This window comes from Alnus glutinosa, chromosome 10 (assembly GCF_958979055.1).
Source record: "Alnus glutinosa chromosome 10, dhAlnGlut1.1, whole genome shotgun sequence".
NCBI classification, from domain to species: Eukaryota; Viridiplantae; Streptophyta; class Magnoliopsida; order Fagales; family Betulaceae; genus Alnus; species Alnus glutinosa.
Window position 1 is genome coordinate 28,770,544 of NC_084895.1, and position 14,961 is coordinate 28,785,504.

The 14,961-nt window shown below is 42.6% G+C and overlaps 2 protein-coding genes across 2 annotated transcripts; one reads left to right on the forward strand and one right to left on the reverse strand.

Moving 5' to 3' along the window:
• Window positions 1-27: 27 nt before the first annotated feature.
• Window positions 28-11,522, reverse strand: LOC133879330 (uncharacterized). The gene is made up of 3 exons (XM_062317855.1): window positions 11,364-11,522; window positions 613-720; window positions 28-475 (listed from the first exon to the last, which is right to left on the reverse strand). Exons 1-3 carry the CDS (start codon window positions 11,424-11,426, stop codon window positions 251-253), a joined length of 396 nt encoding a protein of 131 aa, XP_062173839.1. The 5' UTR covers window positions 11,427-11,522; the 3' UTR covers window positions 28-250.
• A 59-nt stretch (window positions 11,523-11,581) lies between these two features.
• Window positions 11,582-13,910, forward strand: LOC133879329 (uncharacterized). The gene is made up of 4 exons (XM_062317853.1): window positions 11,582-11,932; window positions 12,106-12,761; window positions 13,158-13,362; window positions 13,693-13,910. Exons 1-4 carry the CDS (start codon window positions 11,710-11,712, stop codon window positions 13,722-13,724), a joined length of 1,116 nt encoding a protein of 371 aa, XP_062173837.1. The 5' UTR covers window positions 11,582-11,709; the 3' UTR covers window positions 13,725-13,910.
• Window positions 13,911-14,961: the final 1,051 nt, after the last annotated feature.

A 14,961-nucleotide genomic window follows, 5' to 3' on the forward strand; every position in this document is an offset into this window, starting at 1 on the left:
ATTTAACCAACCAAATAAAAGAAGAAGTTCCAGACGATAAGAGATAGAGCTTTATTAATATGCAAATCAAAATCAACCTTGAAATATATGTCCCAGCAAAAAGAACAATTTGTAATTTGTACAGAACCAAGGAGGATGATTCTCAGTCTTTGCCAAAGAGAAAAAGACAAAGCTCAGATAAATCTACAGCAAATAATAAAAAAAAGACAATTTTATTTCATTAGGAAGAGATGGCACACATGCAATGGACCTAATTGGAAGTTTTCCCTTTTACTTCCCCCGCGTAATCATCATCAATTGGTGCTGTAAAATTACGTCGCTCCTCAGCACTAGCAGTGATTACTGGCATCCACACATCAGCAGTACCACTCAAGAGTGACTGCACCTGTGGGTCTGCAGCCATTGCTGATGAAATCATCTCATCTACATCGTCCAACTTCTCTGACAATTTATCCAACTCCTGGGCTATTTCCAGCTACATAATCGAGGATTAAAACTTACAATAAGGAACAAATATGATAACATGTAATTTATTTCCTTGCCTGGAGTTGGAGGAGCATCAGAGAAAACATGGACATTGGGAAAATGGGTCTAAGAGGAAGTCAAAATTACCTCGTCAAGATGCCTTGCTGATTTTGAAGGAACTTTCGAAACTTCTAATCCCAGGGCTTCGATTTTGGAACGCAATTCAACTTCTTCGATATTGGTCAATGCTTCCACCTGCACAATACAGGTAACTGAGAAAGATCTATTGGAAAACATATGGAATAAAAAAAACTATTTGAATAGAAACTTCAAACAATAATTCCTGGAAAAGACAAGTTATTAGTCAGTAATCAGTAATTGTGTGGTGTACCCTCTTTTCCACAAAATGTCAAAAGCACCACATATCAAAAGGCAAGAAAAGAGTACTAACAAGTCGCTTAGAAAATGTCAAGAGGACTGATGTAGCATATAACGTTCCTTCCAAAAAGGACTCTCAATGAACTCTCAGTTTTATATTCATGTTAACAAATGCAAATGAGAACAATCCCTGGAGACTTCCTGCACACTACGACCCGAAAGCTTCTGGCCATGCATGTCTTGGCTCAAATGTCAAAATTCATTTTGAAATTCTTCATATAGCAATATATTAGAAATGACCTTCATGAGAAAAAGATTGTCTTTCTTTTAACATCAATCCATTTTTCAACCATAGCATTAAATCCTCTTCAGCGTGTACCCTTGGCATAAGCAACATGATAATTATTCTTCCTTATCACCAATTTCATTGCACTTTCATGAACCTGGACAAGACACTGATTGTTAACTGCATCAAATCAAGATAATAAGACAACATGAGGGGCAAACACAAGGGGATCGAGAGAGTAACTGCATGACTCTTTAATTCGATTACAATGCCAACTTCGGGGGGATTTTGATGTAACGACACACGGAAAACGCTAAACACATTTGCGCTATCACTCCAAAAGGACTAGTCAATTTGAAGTTTCCCTAGAATCACTTATAAATCCCAGTTTTACTTAGTAAGTAAGCAATGTGAGACCTGACACCCATAAGTGTCTTTATAAACCACACACTCTATGTGAGCTATTCATCTTCTCAATATAGGACTTGGGTGTTACACTTGAGTTTTGATTTCTTAAAAGAAACAAGATTATTTGGACAAGAAGGGAGTTATGGACTGGTGAAACATTCTTGGTGACAATTAGAAAACATTAAAACATGCCCATTTAACAAAAGGATAGAAGAAATGGCAAAAAACTATATAATTTTTTTTAAAATTTTGGAAACATTGCATTTTCACCCCTTAGGTTGAGAAAATTTCTAAGTATTTTTTGATGCATATTAGAAGAAAAGGCAAAGCCTTCGTACAGGAAAAGTATTATACGAGAAGCAACCACCCTATTGGTGTCAAAAATCAAAAAATTTAACAAGATCTACAACATTAGAGGAAGAAAAATTAGAAACATAGGCTACAACCCAATCTAAAAGGGATCTAAAAAAGGAGGATTTTAGTTGTAGCACATTGGACTTGCAAGGCGCCGGTTTCTTTCTCTCAAAATGCTCAACATTAGTAATGCGGGGATAACTTTCCAGATGGCCTCTTTAGAGTGTCCTCACCCTTGAGTCTTCCAACAATGAAGCATCTCTAGGATATTGCTAGGCATGACCCATGAAACTCCTAATAAGATGAGAACCGAGTTCCATATCTCGCTAGTAAACTCATAATAGATCATGAGGTGGTTAATGGTCTCCTCACTCTTTTTACAAAGACAACACCAATTGACAAGCATAAGACCCTGCCTCCTAAGGTTATCAATCGTGAGGATTTTGCCCAATGCAACCATCCAAGTGAAGAAAGCAATTCGAGGTGTAGTCTTCACCTTCCAGACACTCTTTCAAGCAAATAGCCAAGACTCTCCATACTATAATTTCTTGATAGGTAACTCTCCAGACTAAAATGATATGTAATAGCTCTTCACTTCAAAGCCATGGTTGGAAAAAGCATTTTCTAGACATGATTCGGCATTGTCTTCCTCAACCCTTATCAGACGATTTTCCAATTTTGCTCGATAGAGGATCGCGCTACTTTAAATTTGAGAACACGTGGCTGAAAGTAGAAGGCTTTGTTGACTTGGTGAAACAATCATGGAATTCATACCAGTGTCTCGATAATCCCAGTTTTGTCTTTGCTTATAAGCTTAAATGATTGAAGCTCGATTTAAAACATTGGAACAAGGAGGTATTTGAAAATGTAGAGGAGAAAAAAAAGGCCTTAATGGAGGAGATCCAGCCCCTTGATTTGTTGCAAGAGGAAAGGCCTCTTGCAAAAGAGAGAGAGAGAGAGAGAGTCAAATGGGCTTTCATGAAAGCAGATTTGGATAACATAGTTCTTATGCAAGAAGTCAGCTGGAGGGAGAACAAGGGCGACTTGGTTAAAACAAGGGGATCATAATACAAGTTTTTTTCCACCGCCTTGCCAACTCTCACAGGAGGAATAACTTTATCTCCGGTCTTAGCATTGATGTTTCCGATACCTCCGATCAAGAGGGGACCAATGATACAATCAGTCAGTATTACAAGTGTCTCTTTACGGAAATAGCTCATCGGGGCCCCAAATTAGATGGTTTTGAGATTCCCTTGTTAGACTATGGAGAAGCGAATTGGTTTGGAAATGTCGTTTCAAGAGGAGGAAGCCCGTCAGGCATTGCGTAATATGTATGGTGACAAAGCACCGAGGTCAGATGGCTTTACTATTGCCTTCTACCAATCGTGTTGGGAGATAGTGAAGGATGACCTAATAAGTGTTTTCAATAATTTTCATGAGCATGGTTTGTTCGAAAAGAGCCTTAATGCTACTTTAATCGCTCAGGCAGATTTTGGCAAAGGTTCTTGCTATTAGAATGAAATAGGTGATGAAACAGGTGCTGGGTTTGCTTATTTCAAATAATCAAAATGCTTTTATAGGGAGAGACAATTTTAGACTCAGTTCTTTTAGCTAACGAGTGTATGGACACCAGACTGAAACCTAGAATTCCAAAATGCAACCCCTTTGGAGATCTCCCATCTTCTTTTTGCAGATGACACTCTTATTATGTATGATGCAGATCGAGTTCAGATCTTTAATCCGGGGCACATTCTCATGTGTTTTGAGGCTATTTTGGGTTTGAAGGTCAATCTTTGGAAATCACAATTAGTTGCGTGGGTCATGTACTGCATCAAGAAGAGTTGGCCGACATTATGAATTGTAGTATTTCTTCTTTGCCATTGAAATATCTGGGTCTTCCCTTGGGTGCTTCTTTCAAGTCAACAGCTATTTGGGATGGGGTAATTGAGAAAATGGAAAGAAAATTTGCTAGTTGGAAGAAGATCTATTTGTCTCGAGGTGGTCGCCTAACCCTTATCAAGAGCATGCTTTCTACTTTACTAACGTACTTCTTGTCCCTTTTCAATTTACCAGCCGGTATAGCTAGAAGATTGAAGCGTATTCAAAGAGATTTTCTTTGAGATGGTTTTGATGGTGAGCATAAGCTGTGATGTGGAAGACTGTTTTCTCCCCAGTTCCTATTGGACGGTTGGGTGTGCAAAACATCATGTTGTTTAATAAAGCTCTACTGGGTAAATGGCTTTGGAGATCCACGCAAGAAAATAATTCCTTATAGAGACCGGTGATTGTTGAGAAGTATGGGATCTAGAGAGGGGGCTGGTGTTTAGAGAAAACTCAAGCGCCATATGGGATGTGCCTTTTGGAGGAATATTAGAAATGGCTGGGAGAATTTCTCCAACTTAGTCTCCTACAAAGTTGGGAATGGGTCTCGCATTCATTATTGGCAGGATGTTTGGTGCGGAGAAGTGTTATGGGCCTGGTTTAGGGATTGTGTTTGTGATCGTGTGAGGGGTTTGGAGAGGGGCAGAGCCGCCGGGTGGGTTTTCTTAGGGTTGCCTATGGTGGAATTGTGGATGGGATATGGGGTATTCGAGGTACCCCTGCCTCCTACAACTTAAAAGTTGTTTGTTGGTTAATTTTCTGCATGTCTTATTCCTCCTCAATAACCCCTATAAATAGGGTACAAATCAATATAGAAAGAGTACAGAAATAACCTATTCTAGGGAAAGTATAATTCCCTTAATTGATCTCCTAAAAGTCTGCTGCAAATCTGCTACTAAATGGGAAATATAATCCCTTATTCTTAGGCTGCTAATGGGCATTATCATCCCTTATTTCTAGGAACTTCTAAACCTGAAATCGTGCTCCCCAAGTACACGATCTCCTCCCTTACATTCCATACATATCTCAGCCGCCCCCCTGATTTACTGCTAGGGTTTTGTTCCGTCTAGTGTAGGTGCGTAACACTCCTCCGCGCTTAAAATGACCCTTGTCCTCAAGGGTAAAAGTGGGAAAGCGTAGCTTGAAATCTGAGAGGAGTTCCCACGTGGCATCTGTGGGAGAAAGCTCTTTCCAATATACCAATATTTCTGGATTTCCCTGCTGGAGTCGCTGATCCAGGATGGCTTGTGGAGTTAACTGTCGGTCTTCTGAAATAGGGGGAAGATCATCTTGGATTGGGACCCCAACACCTACCCATTTCTTGAGAACGGAAACATGAAAGACATCGTGGATTTTGGCCTTGGGTGGAAGTGCCAGGCCATAGGCGACAGGGCTGATTTGCTTGACGATTCTGTAAGGCCCGTAGAACTTAGGAGCAAGTTTCGGGTGTTGGCGTCTCTGTACCGAGTTTTGCCGGTACCCATGGAGCTTCAAGTAGACCCATTCCCCTTCGGAAAACTCCCGCTCCTTATGATCCTTATCATACACCTGTTTCATCCGGTTCTGTGCTTCCAACAGTTGCTGCCGTACCTCCTTGAGAATGACATCTCGGGTCTTCAAGGTCTCTTCAACAGCGGCAGACCTGGTAGTACCAGGGGTGTAAGGCAGCAATGGAGGAGGAGGGCGTCCGTAAACAATCTCAAACGGGGTTTTCTTAGTGGCTGAATGAAATCCAGTGTTGTAACAATACTCGACCCAGGGAAGCCACTTGGCCCACTGTTTTGGTGAAGAACTTGTGAAGCACCGTAAGTACATTTCAATGGTGCGGTTTACTACCTCCGTTTGCCCATCTGTTTGGGGATGATAGGCAGAACTAAAATTGAACTTAGTTCCATGGAGACGAAAGAGTTCGCGCCAGAAATTCCCCGTAAAGACTGGATCCCGATCACAAACAATGGAGGAAGGAATACCATGAAGACGGAAAATGGTCTAAAAAAAGACCTGCGCCACTTGTGTTGCTGTATAGGGGTGCTTCAGGGGAGTGAAGTGACCATATTTGGAAAGGCGATCGACAACCACAAAAATAGTGGTTCGGCCATAGGAGGCAGGGAGTCCATCGATGAAGTCCATGGAGATATCTGACCAAACGAGTTCTGGAATGGGCAGGGGCTGCAGCAGCCCTGCTGGCTTGGTATTATCTGCCTTGTGGCGCTGGCAAACGTCGCAATTTTTGATAAAATGGCGGAGTTGTGGCTTCATCTTTGACCAATAAAAAATCGACCTGATTCGCTTGAGCCCCTTTTGGTAACCTTCATGGGTTCTGTTGTGGAACTCACTGAGGATGGCTGCTGTGATGGGCGAGGTAGAATTGAGGTAGATCCGGCCCTTAAAATATATGAGCCCATTCTGCCAGTGCCACGGCCCCTGGAGCTCTTGCTGCTGGATCCTTTCGGTCAAGGCTATCAGATCAGGATTTTGTTGAACTTCCTGCTGAATGGGTTCAATCCAGTGGGGAACCGGAGCTGAAAGGGCTGAAAGAGTCCCTTCCGTTCGCCGAGAGAGAGCGTCCGCTGCTCGGTTGTCCTGTCCCTTCTTATACTCAATGAGGAAATCATACCCCATGAGCTTGAGAAGCCACTTCTGCTGTGCCTCCGTGGCGATGGCCTGGTCCCATAGGAATTTAAGGCTGCGGTGGTCCGTCCGGATCACAAAACGATGACCCAAAAGGTAGGGTCGCCATTTTTTTAATGAGGTGACCAGGGCTAGCATTTCCTTCTCATATGCCGAGAGAGTGAGATTACGGCCGTGGAGTGCTTGGCTGAAATAGGCGATGGGCCGCTTGCCTTGCATCAAAACCGCCCCAATGCCCAAGCCGGAAGCATCACATTCGATGATGAATTGCTGGGAGAAATCCGGTAAAGCCAGAACCGGTGCCTTGGCCATTGCTACCTTAAGCCGAGAGAATGATTCTTCGGCCTCGTCATTCCATCCAAAGGCGTCTTTTTTGAGGAGCTGGGTTAGCGGCTGGGCTATGGTGCCATAATTTTGGATAAACTTCCGGTAGTAGCCGGTGAGGCCTAGGAAGCCCCGAAGTGCCTTCAACGTTTGTGGTTTCGGCCAAGCCAACATCACCTGAATTTTGTCAAGGTCTACTGCCACTCCATCCCGTTCGATAACATGACCCAAATATTTCACCCGCTGCTGCCCGAAACTGCACTTATCTTGTCTCACATAAAGTCGGTTAGCCCTTAAAACCTCAAAAACCGTTGTTAGGTGCTGCAAGTGATCCTCCCAAGAACGACTGTAGATAAGTATATCATCAAAAAAAACAATGACAAACTTACGTAAGAAGTTTCCAAAGATGTCATTCATTAGTGATTGGAAGGTCGAGGGGGCATTCGTGAGCCCAAACGGCATGACCAAGAACTCAAAGTGTCCATGATGCGTGCGAAAAGCCGTTTTCTCGATGTCTTTCTCCTGCATTCGGATTTGGTGATAGCCTGAGCGGAGATCCAATTTGGAAAAGTATTGGGCTCCCTGCAGCTCGTCCAGCAGCTCGTCGATCACCGGAATGGGGAACTTGTCTTTGATGGTCACTCGATTGAGGGCCCGGTAGTCCACACATAACCTCCAAGAACCATCTTGTTTCTTTAATACGGGCTGGTGCTGGCTCGGATCACCCCTGTGTTCAACATTCCTACGACAATTTTCTCTACTTCATTTTTTTGGTAATGGGGATACCTATAGGGACGCACCTTTACTGGGGAAGAGCCCTGGATTAAAGGGATGTGATGGTCATGGTTGCGCACCGGTGGAAGGCCGCGTGGCTCTTCAAACACTTGCTGGAATTCGTCCAAGATCCGCTGTAGGTCAGGGTTACATACTCCCGGGCACTGCTGTTCCACACCCAATTCTACTACCATAAGTTGGAGCAGTATACCCTCCGGACAGCGACGAAGCTCCCTTTGCATCTTTGGTCCCTCCAGCACCCTGTTCCTAGGCGAGTTTACTCCTACCAGTGTCACCTTCCTCTCTTGCCATATGAAACTCATGTGCAGAGACGCGAAATTCCAGAGAATTGGACCGAGAGTCTTCAGCCATTGGGCCCCGAGGATTGCGTCATACCCCTGGAGATCGAGGAGGACAAATTCCAGAATGAATAATGTACCTTCAAGCAGTACTGGCACTGCCAAGCACTTCCCCCTGCTGGACAGCCGTTCTCCGTTGGCCACCATTACTTCAAAAGCCGTGTGCTTGTCGGGTACCAAGCCCAGTTTTTCTGCCAGCTTCGTGTTGAGGAAATTGTGCGTGCTTCCGGTGTCAGCCAACAGGATCACTCGAGCCTCCTTGATCCTACCCGCGATGCGCATAGTTTGGGGGTTGGGCACCCCTGAGATGGCGTGGAGTGATATTTCTGGGATTTCGAAATCATTCTCGTCTCCTGCTTCCCCTTCTTCGTCCTGACTTGGCTCCTCAATCTCCCCTTCATAAACCCCTTCAATCAAGAAAAGCTTCTTACACCTGTGCCCCGGTGAAAATTTGTCATCACAATTAAAGCAGAGACCCTTATCCCTTCGTTCCTTTAATTCAACTGGGCTTAATTTCCGGATTGCTGGGCCTCGATTTCGTACCAAATTTGCGGATGGTAGGGGCGGTGCATTGGGAGGTCCTATGCCTTTTCTTGAGTCGAACAGATTTGGTCCTCTTCTTTGTGACAGTAGGCGTGCTTCATACAATCTTGCAAGTCCTACGGCAGCAGTGAGGGTGCTAGGCCTGGAGGCTTGAACTTCTGGCCTAATACTCTCCTTGAGGCCACTGATGAACCCCCCGACTTGTTGGGCTACTGACAGTCTTCCAGCCCTGCTTAGCAAGCGCTCGTATTGTCCCTGGTATTCTCGAACAGTCCCTGTTTGCCGTAATTTGGTGAGGTCCCCGAAGAAGTCATCAAACTGCGTAGGGCCATATCTCACATGTAGCCCCTCCTTCAGTTGCTCCCACGACGCGCCCTCCTCGGTCTCTTTAAAGAACTGGTACCACAGTTGCGCTTCCCCTTCAAGATGGTAGGCAGCCAGGGCTACCTTGTCTTCCTCTGCCGTCTCTTGGAATTCAAAAAACTGCTCTACCCGACATACCCAACTGGTTGGGTCTTCCGTGCCGTCAAACTTTGGGAAGTTCAGTTTAGCAACCTTTGGGAAGGAGTTGCTTGATTCCGAACGACCCGCTGTCTTGCTAGTCCCAGAGGAACTCGCGGACTTGTCATGAATTTCTGTTCGGTTTGCCTGGAGTCGGTCGACCAGGACTGCCATCATCTCCTCCATCTGTTTCTTGAGTCTCTCTTCCATTGATCCCAGTTCCTTCTCCAATTTTTCGATTCGGTTTTCTGACATCTCGCAACTTGGCTCTGATACCAAGATGTTATGGGCCTGGTTTAGGGATTGTGTTTGTGATCGTGTGAGGGGTTTGGAGAGGGGCAGAGCCGCCAGGTGGGTTTTCTTAGGGTTGCCTATGGTGGAATTGCGGATGGGATATGGGGTATTCGAGGTACCCCTGCCTTCTACAACTTAAAAGTTGTTTGTTGGTTAATTTTCTGCATGTCTTATTCCTCCTCAATAACCCCTATAAATAGGGTACAAATCAATATAGAAAGAGTACAGAAATAACCTATTCTAGGGAAAGTATAATTCCCTTAATTGATCTCCTAAAAGTCTGCTGCAAATCTGCTACTAAATGGGAAATATAATCCCTTATTCTTAGGCTGCTAATGGGCATTATCATCCCTTATTTCTAGGAACTTCTAAACCTGAAATCGTGCTCCCCAAGTACACGATCTCCTCCCTTACATTCCATACATATCTCAGCCGCCCCCCTGATTTACTGCTAGGGTTTTGTTCCGTCTAGTGTAGGTGCGTAACAAGAAGCGACTCTTAAGTCCTTATTTCCGGAACTCGATTCCATAGCTCATGATCAATCATAGCAACCATTCAATGAAAATGCATCTTTATACAGATTAGTTGAGTCATCCCTCAAAATGAAGCTCAGTCGTCCTCTCTTATTGGCTTCTTGAACACTTCAAGGAAGTCAAAGAGCTCTGCCTTAATAGGTTCATCAAAACTAGCAAGAAAGAGGCAAGAAGTTAACATAAAAAATATGCCTCCTAAAAATTTTGTTCAGATTTTGCATGTCCACAATATAGTTTCAACTTTTGCAATTAGTTTAATCGCTTACGGTTTCTCTTAGAACACAAATACATCTGTGCAAGCATGCACACATAAAATTCCTCTAAAAGCTCACTCACAATTTTCAATTGAACACGTCCAAATGTGGACACCATAAGGGAAATAGCCACTTGGAATACCATCTGTCAAAACAGGTTAAGGGGAGATTGCAGGCTTACGGCCAATAAAATTAGCCTTATTGTGTATAATTTTGTCAAATGAGACATGCCACGGCAATCAATTGTTTAGCATGCATGCAAAGATGTTGTAAAAATCATGGGCTATCACAGCCATCTGAAGAATCGTAACTGCATAATCACTCTAAAATGGGGCCACTTCCTCCCCCTCCTTCCTAACTTCACCCTGAACTTCAATCCCCTTCCCTTGCAGTATTTCATCTGGTGTCTGGTGATAGACAATTACAAAAGAGCTCAAGAGACATGTTAAAAGTCATTAATTCACCACTTCCTGTAGTTAAGTTTTTGATCTCTTCAAAATTGGCAGGCGTTCCCTCAACAAAAAGATTATAGACATCCTTGTACATTTGGAATTCTCAACTCTTGATGTGTAATCAATTCTGGATCTTAACTAATCATAGAACCACATTCAACAACTCCTTTACTTAAATAGAACTGTCAAATATTTTTCCAAACTCCTTTTGCATATTATAGTAACAACGATTATCGTATCCATGATTAGCTGATTCCATTTCCACCAAACTCCCAATGTTTGAGCTCCTGACCATTGTGATACAGGAAGCATTGGTACTTGGACATCGCAGTCCCTTTGCAGTGGCAATATAACAAAAGGAGACCTTATGCATACTAGACCAAATTATTGCACTAGTGTAGACGAGCATGAACTGCCAAATTTCACTCTTATTACCTAAGCATAGTCAGAAAATGTTTTCCAGGAGACATTATGAGTACATAACCTAAGGATTCAAGAGAGAAATACATACAGTGATTAAAGTTAAGCAATTAGAGTGAAAATTTACAAGCAAAAAAAGTTTTTTTGATAAGTATGACAATGTATGACAAAATACTGAAGAAATTTTATGTCAGCCAAAACAATTTTATTTTGAAAGATAGACAAAAAGGAGGAAAACATTAAAGAAAAAGAAAAATCACCAAATTCAGTGCAGATCTCCAAAGCACCTCCTAACATCACAAAATCGAAATACCAAGATCTTAAATTTCACAAAAATCGATATATAAAAGCTTTTCATGGCATACCCAGATGAATAGTCACTCTGATTCCTATAAATGAGCATCAAAATCAAGCGCCATATAAGACCGGATCAAAGCAAATGAATATCATATTGTCGTATAGTAGAAGGAAAGATCGAATGAGAGAGAGAGGGGAAAAAATCGTACCTGCTGGAGAAGATTGGAGAGGAGCTGAAACAATTGCTCATCTGCTTTCCCTTCCTCTGCCATGTTTTCTCTACTTTGTCCTTGGAAAACTTCTGCGTCCTCTGTTTCTGCGAAGTACACGACATTACAAGAAGGGCACGTGCGTTACGCTCACTCAGCTCCTAAATTTATACGACGTGGAGATTGGGTACACAAAAACAACGTCGTTTGAAGCGTTCGTGCCTAAAGGAATATTCTTTCGTCTCTTTCATCATCCCCCACGCCAACCCAAGACACTCTTTCTCTCTCATCCCCTGCCATTCCTGGTTTGGTTGGTGGTGGCTCTGAGAGGATAAGAGTGTGAAAAATGGCATTGGGATTAGCTGCTAATAGCATCATAATATCCCAGAAAAGAGCCTTCACTTCCTTGGCTTTCTCTGCTTCAAAGCTTCTCTCAAATCGTCCTTCCCATCCACAATCGCAACGTATTTGTCCAATCACCATCACTGCCACTGCCTCTTCGTCAATTGCTAAGGCCACCCTCTCAGATGTTCAACTTCAAGACTCCAATCCCACCTCCACCCCCACTAGTAAGTTCAATACTTTGCTTTGACACTGCTGCTGAAAATACTAACAATTGTTCAAGAATATTAGTTCTTTCTTTGTTAGTTTTATATGCTTAAGGTTTCTGAATTCTGAGTAACTTGGTGTCTCGACGTGTTACATCAAGTCTTACTGGATTTTCTCTTTGTATGTGTTGAAGCGTGGTCAGAATTTGCGAGAAATGCATCGGGTGAATGGGATGGGTATGGAGCAGAGTTCTCAAAGGAAGGGAAGCCAATCGAACTTCCTGAGTCTGTTGTACCTGAAGCTTACAGGGAGTGGGAGGTCAAGGTGTTCGATTGGCAAACTCAGTGCCCCACTCTTGCTGAACCAGAGGGTCAGGACCGCCTTCTTACATATAAGTCAATCAAGCTACTTCCCACTGTTGGATGCGAAGCCGATGCCGCTACGCGGTATAGCATAGATGAGAGAAGTATCGGAGGTGGCGAAGATGGCAATAAAGTCTCTGCCTTTGCATATCAAGCTAGTGGGAGCTACGTGGCTGTGTGGCCAATTGAGGATCTGGGTGCGCATAAATTGTTGGAGTTGGAGTACTGTTTGGTCAATCCTCAAGACCGGGAGTCCCGTGTGAGGATAATCCAGGTTGTCCAAGTCGATAGTGAGAAGAAGATGGTGTTGCAGAAAGTTCGAGTTTTTCGTGAGCAGTGGTACGGGCCTTTCAGGAATGGGGAGCAGTTAGGTGGGTGTGCTATCAGAGACTCTGGATTTGCTGCTACTGATGCCACGGAAGCCTTGCAAGTTGTTGGTGTTTGGCAGGGTCCTCATGCTGTTGCCAGTTTCGATCCTATTCAGAATGTGAGTTGCGCCACACACACACACACATATATATATATATCCCCTTTTGTTGTTTTTGAGGTGCATTAATCAAAAAATTCATCTGTTGTTGTAGTCAATAAAGTATAAACAACTGGGAGTAGATCAGGGAGCCTCTAATGAGTTCACTACTAGAAAGAAGTTTGAACTGTTGTTACAAAATTGGTAATTTGACAAAAGTGAAGAGGATCCAAGAAATTCCAAGTGTTAGTCCATTGGAAGACTCATTCACACATGACACATTGTTCTTTTAGTCACTTGCAGATTGTTTCTTGCTCTATCACCCCAAGTGGTTGATAAGCATGAATTTGATGAATAATAGATAATTCTATGGCCAGAGCAGTATGCATTCTGACCTTGTCTTTTTAACTACTCCAGGACTTACTTCAAGAACTTCTAGATGCTGGTGTGCGGAAGTCAGTAAGAGATGAATGTGGCCTCATATTGCTTCCCAAGCAACTATGGTGTTCAATAAAAGAAAGTACAGATGATGATGAGACTTGTAGTGAGGTGGGATGGCTCTTTGATCATGGACGTGCAATCACATCAAGGTGCATCTTCTCCGCTGCAAAGTTGAAGGCAAGTTTATATATAGTGTTCGTTTCAATCAGTATTTAGTGCTCTCAAGTTTTGTAGACATCTTAGCCAATTATCAGGCTGTGGGGTAAATAACCAGTTTTTGACTTTGTCATAGTATAGACGTCGTGATTGAAGCAGGGAAAGAAAAGCAAAGCCATTCACATATTTAGAGGCTTATGTGGCTCAAACTCTCTTATTTTTATGCCACTCTTACTGTTTCGTTTCAGCTGAATTCTATTTTCAACTTGCATGTTACTGTTAGAATGCCCATCAGATTATCAAGCTGAAAGAGTTCTCCTTGATGTCAACTGTACGTTGTTTCTTTTGCAGGAAGTGTCGGTATCACGTGAAACTAGAGCTGCGTAGGTTGTGTGGTAATTGAAATCGATTCAGATCGGCTTTCACCTAAAGAGTAACACAGACATTTGACTGGTACATTAAATGTACGTAGGTCGAATTCAATCAGAAAAAGTTGTGATGAAAGTGTATCTTATTGCTTTTATGTTACTTGATTGAAAAGTGAAAGGATAAATACCACAACCCATCTGCACATATTCTGCTATTTCTCCACAAAATTCTACTGTGCGTGCTGGTAGTCTATATGTTCACGAATTAATGAACTTCAACTTCATAGCTGATCCTCGAGATGCCAAAAACTGTACAATCAGAAAAAAAATAAAACATAAATCCCTTATGGATACATTATTAAATATGGTCTCAAACTTTTATTCCATTGTCTTTTTTACGTTTTTAGTTGCCCGATTCGGTACTCAAAACAAGTCCATGAATGTAAACTTTGATGGGATAGTTTTGTACTCGGGATTTAGAGTCAAAATGTCTCGAAAAATGCCGAGTACAGCATCCTCCGTTCGCAAGTCCATCTGTGGATGTCCAAATCATGTGCCCTCTTAAATGAAGAGACAGAGTGCTTCAATTCGTTTGCAAATCCATCCATAGCTGTCCAAAGGTGACATACATTGAAGTTGAGAGCACGGACAATGTGTCTCACTCGCAAATCTGTTTGCTAATGCATGTCCAGACGTATGGTTGAAACAGAATGTGTTATCAGCAAATGCATTCGCTGATGTTTGGATGCCTCTCAAGTCCCAGGTTCAAAGGATAAAACCTTAGCCATGTCCGGACGTCGCCAGTTATTGACAACCGGTACAGTTTTTAATCTTGAAGAGAACCTTTTAATTTATGGCTAAATTCACTAGCAATAAGGAGATGCATGCGAGACAGACGATTGCAAATGTGCCACATCAAGTCATAGTGCATGTGACACGTGTTACTTATATTAAAAAAAAAAAAATATATGAGTAACGCTAGAAGTTATTCTTTTGTCTTTCTTGTATTCCTTAAAAAATGATGTGGCTTTTTTAAACCACCATTGAGTTTGTGATTAATCTTATTATATTTGTTTATTTATTTATTTATTTTTTTGATTGGCAATGTAAGTTAAAGGATCGATCTACTGCCTCAATTTCATGTAATTCATAATACTCTCACATAAAGAGAAGTGCAGTGCTCATCTGTACTGTCCTGGATAAATAGGTTCTACACTTTGGACTGCTTGGGGCCGGGGCAAGTAAGCCCCACACCC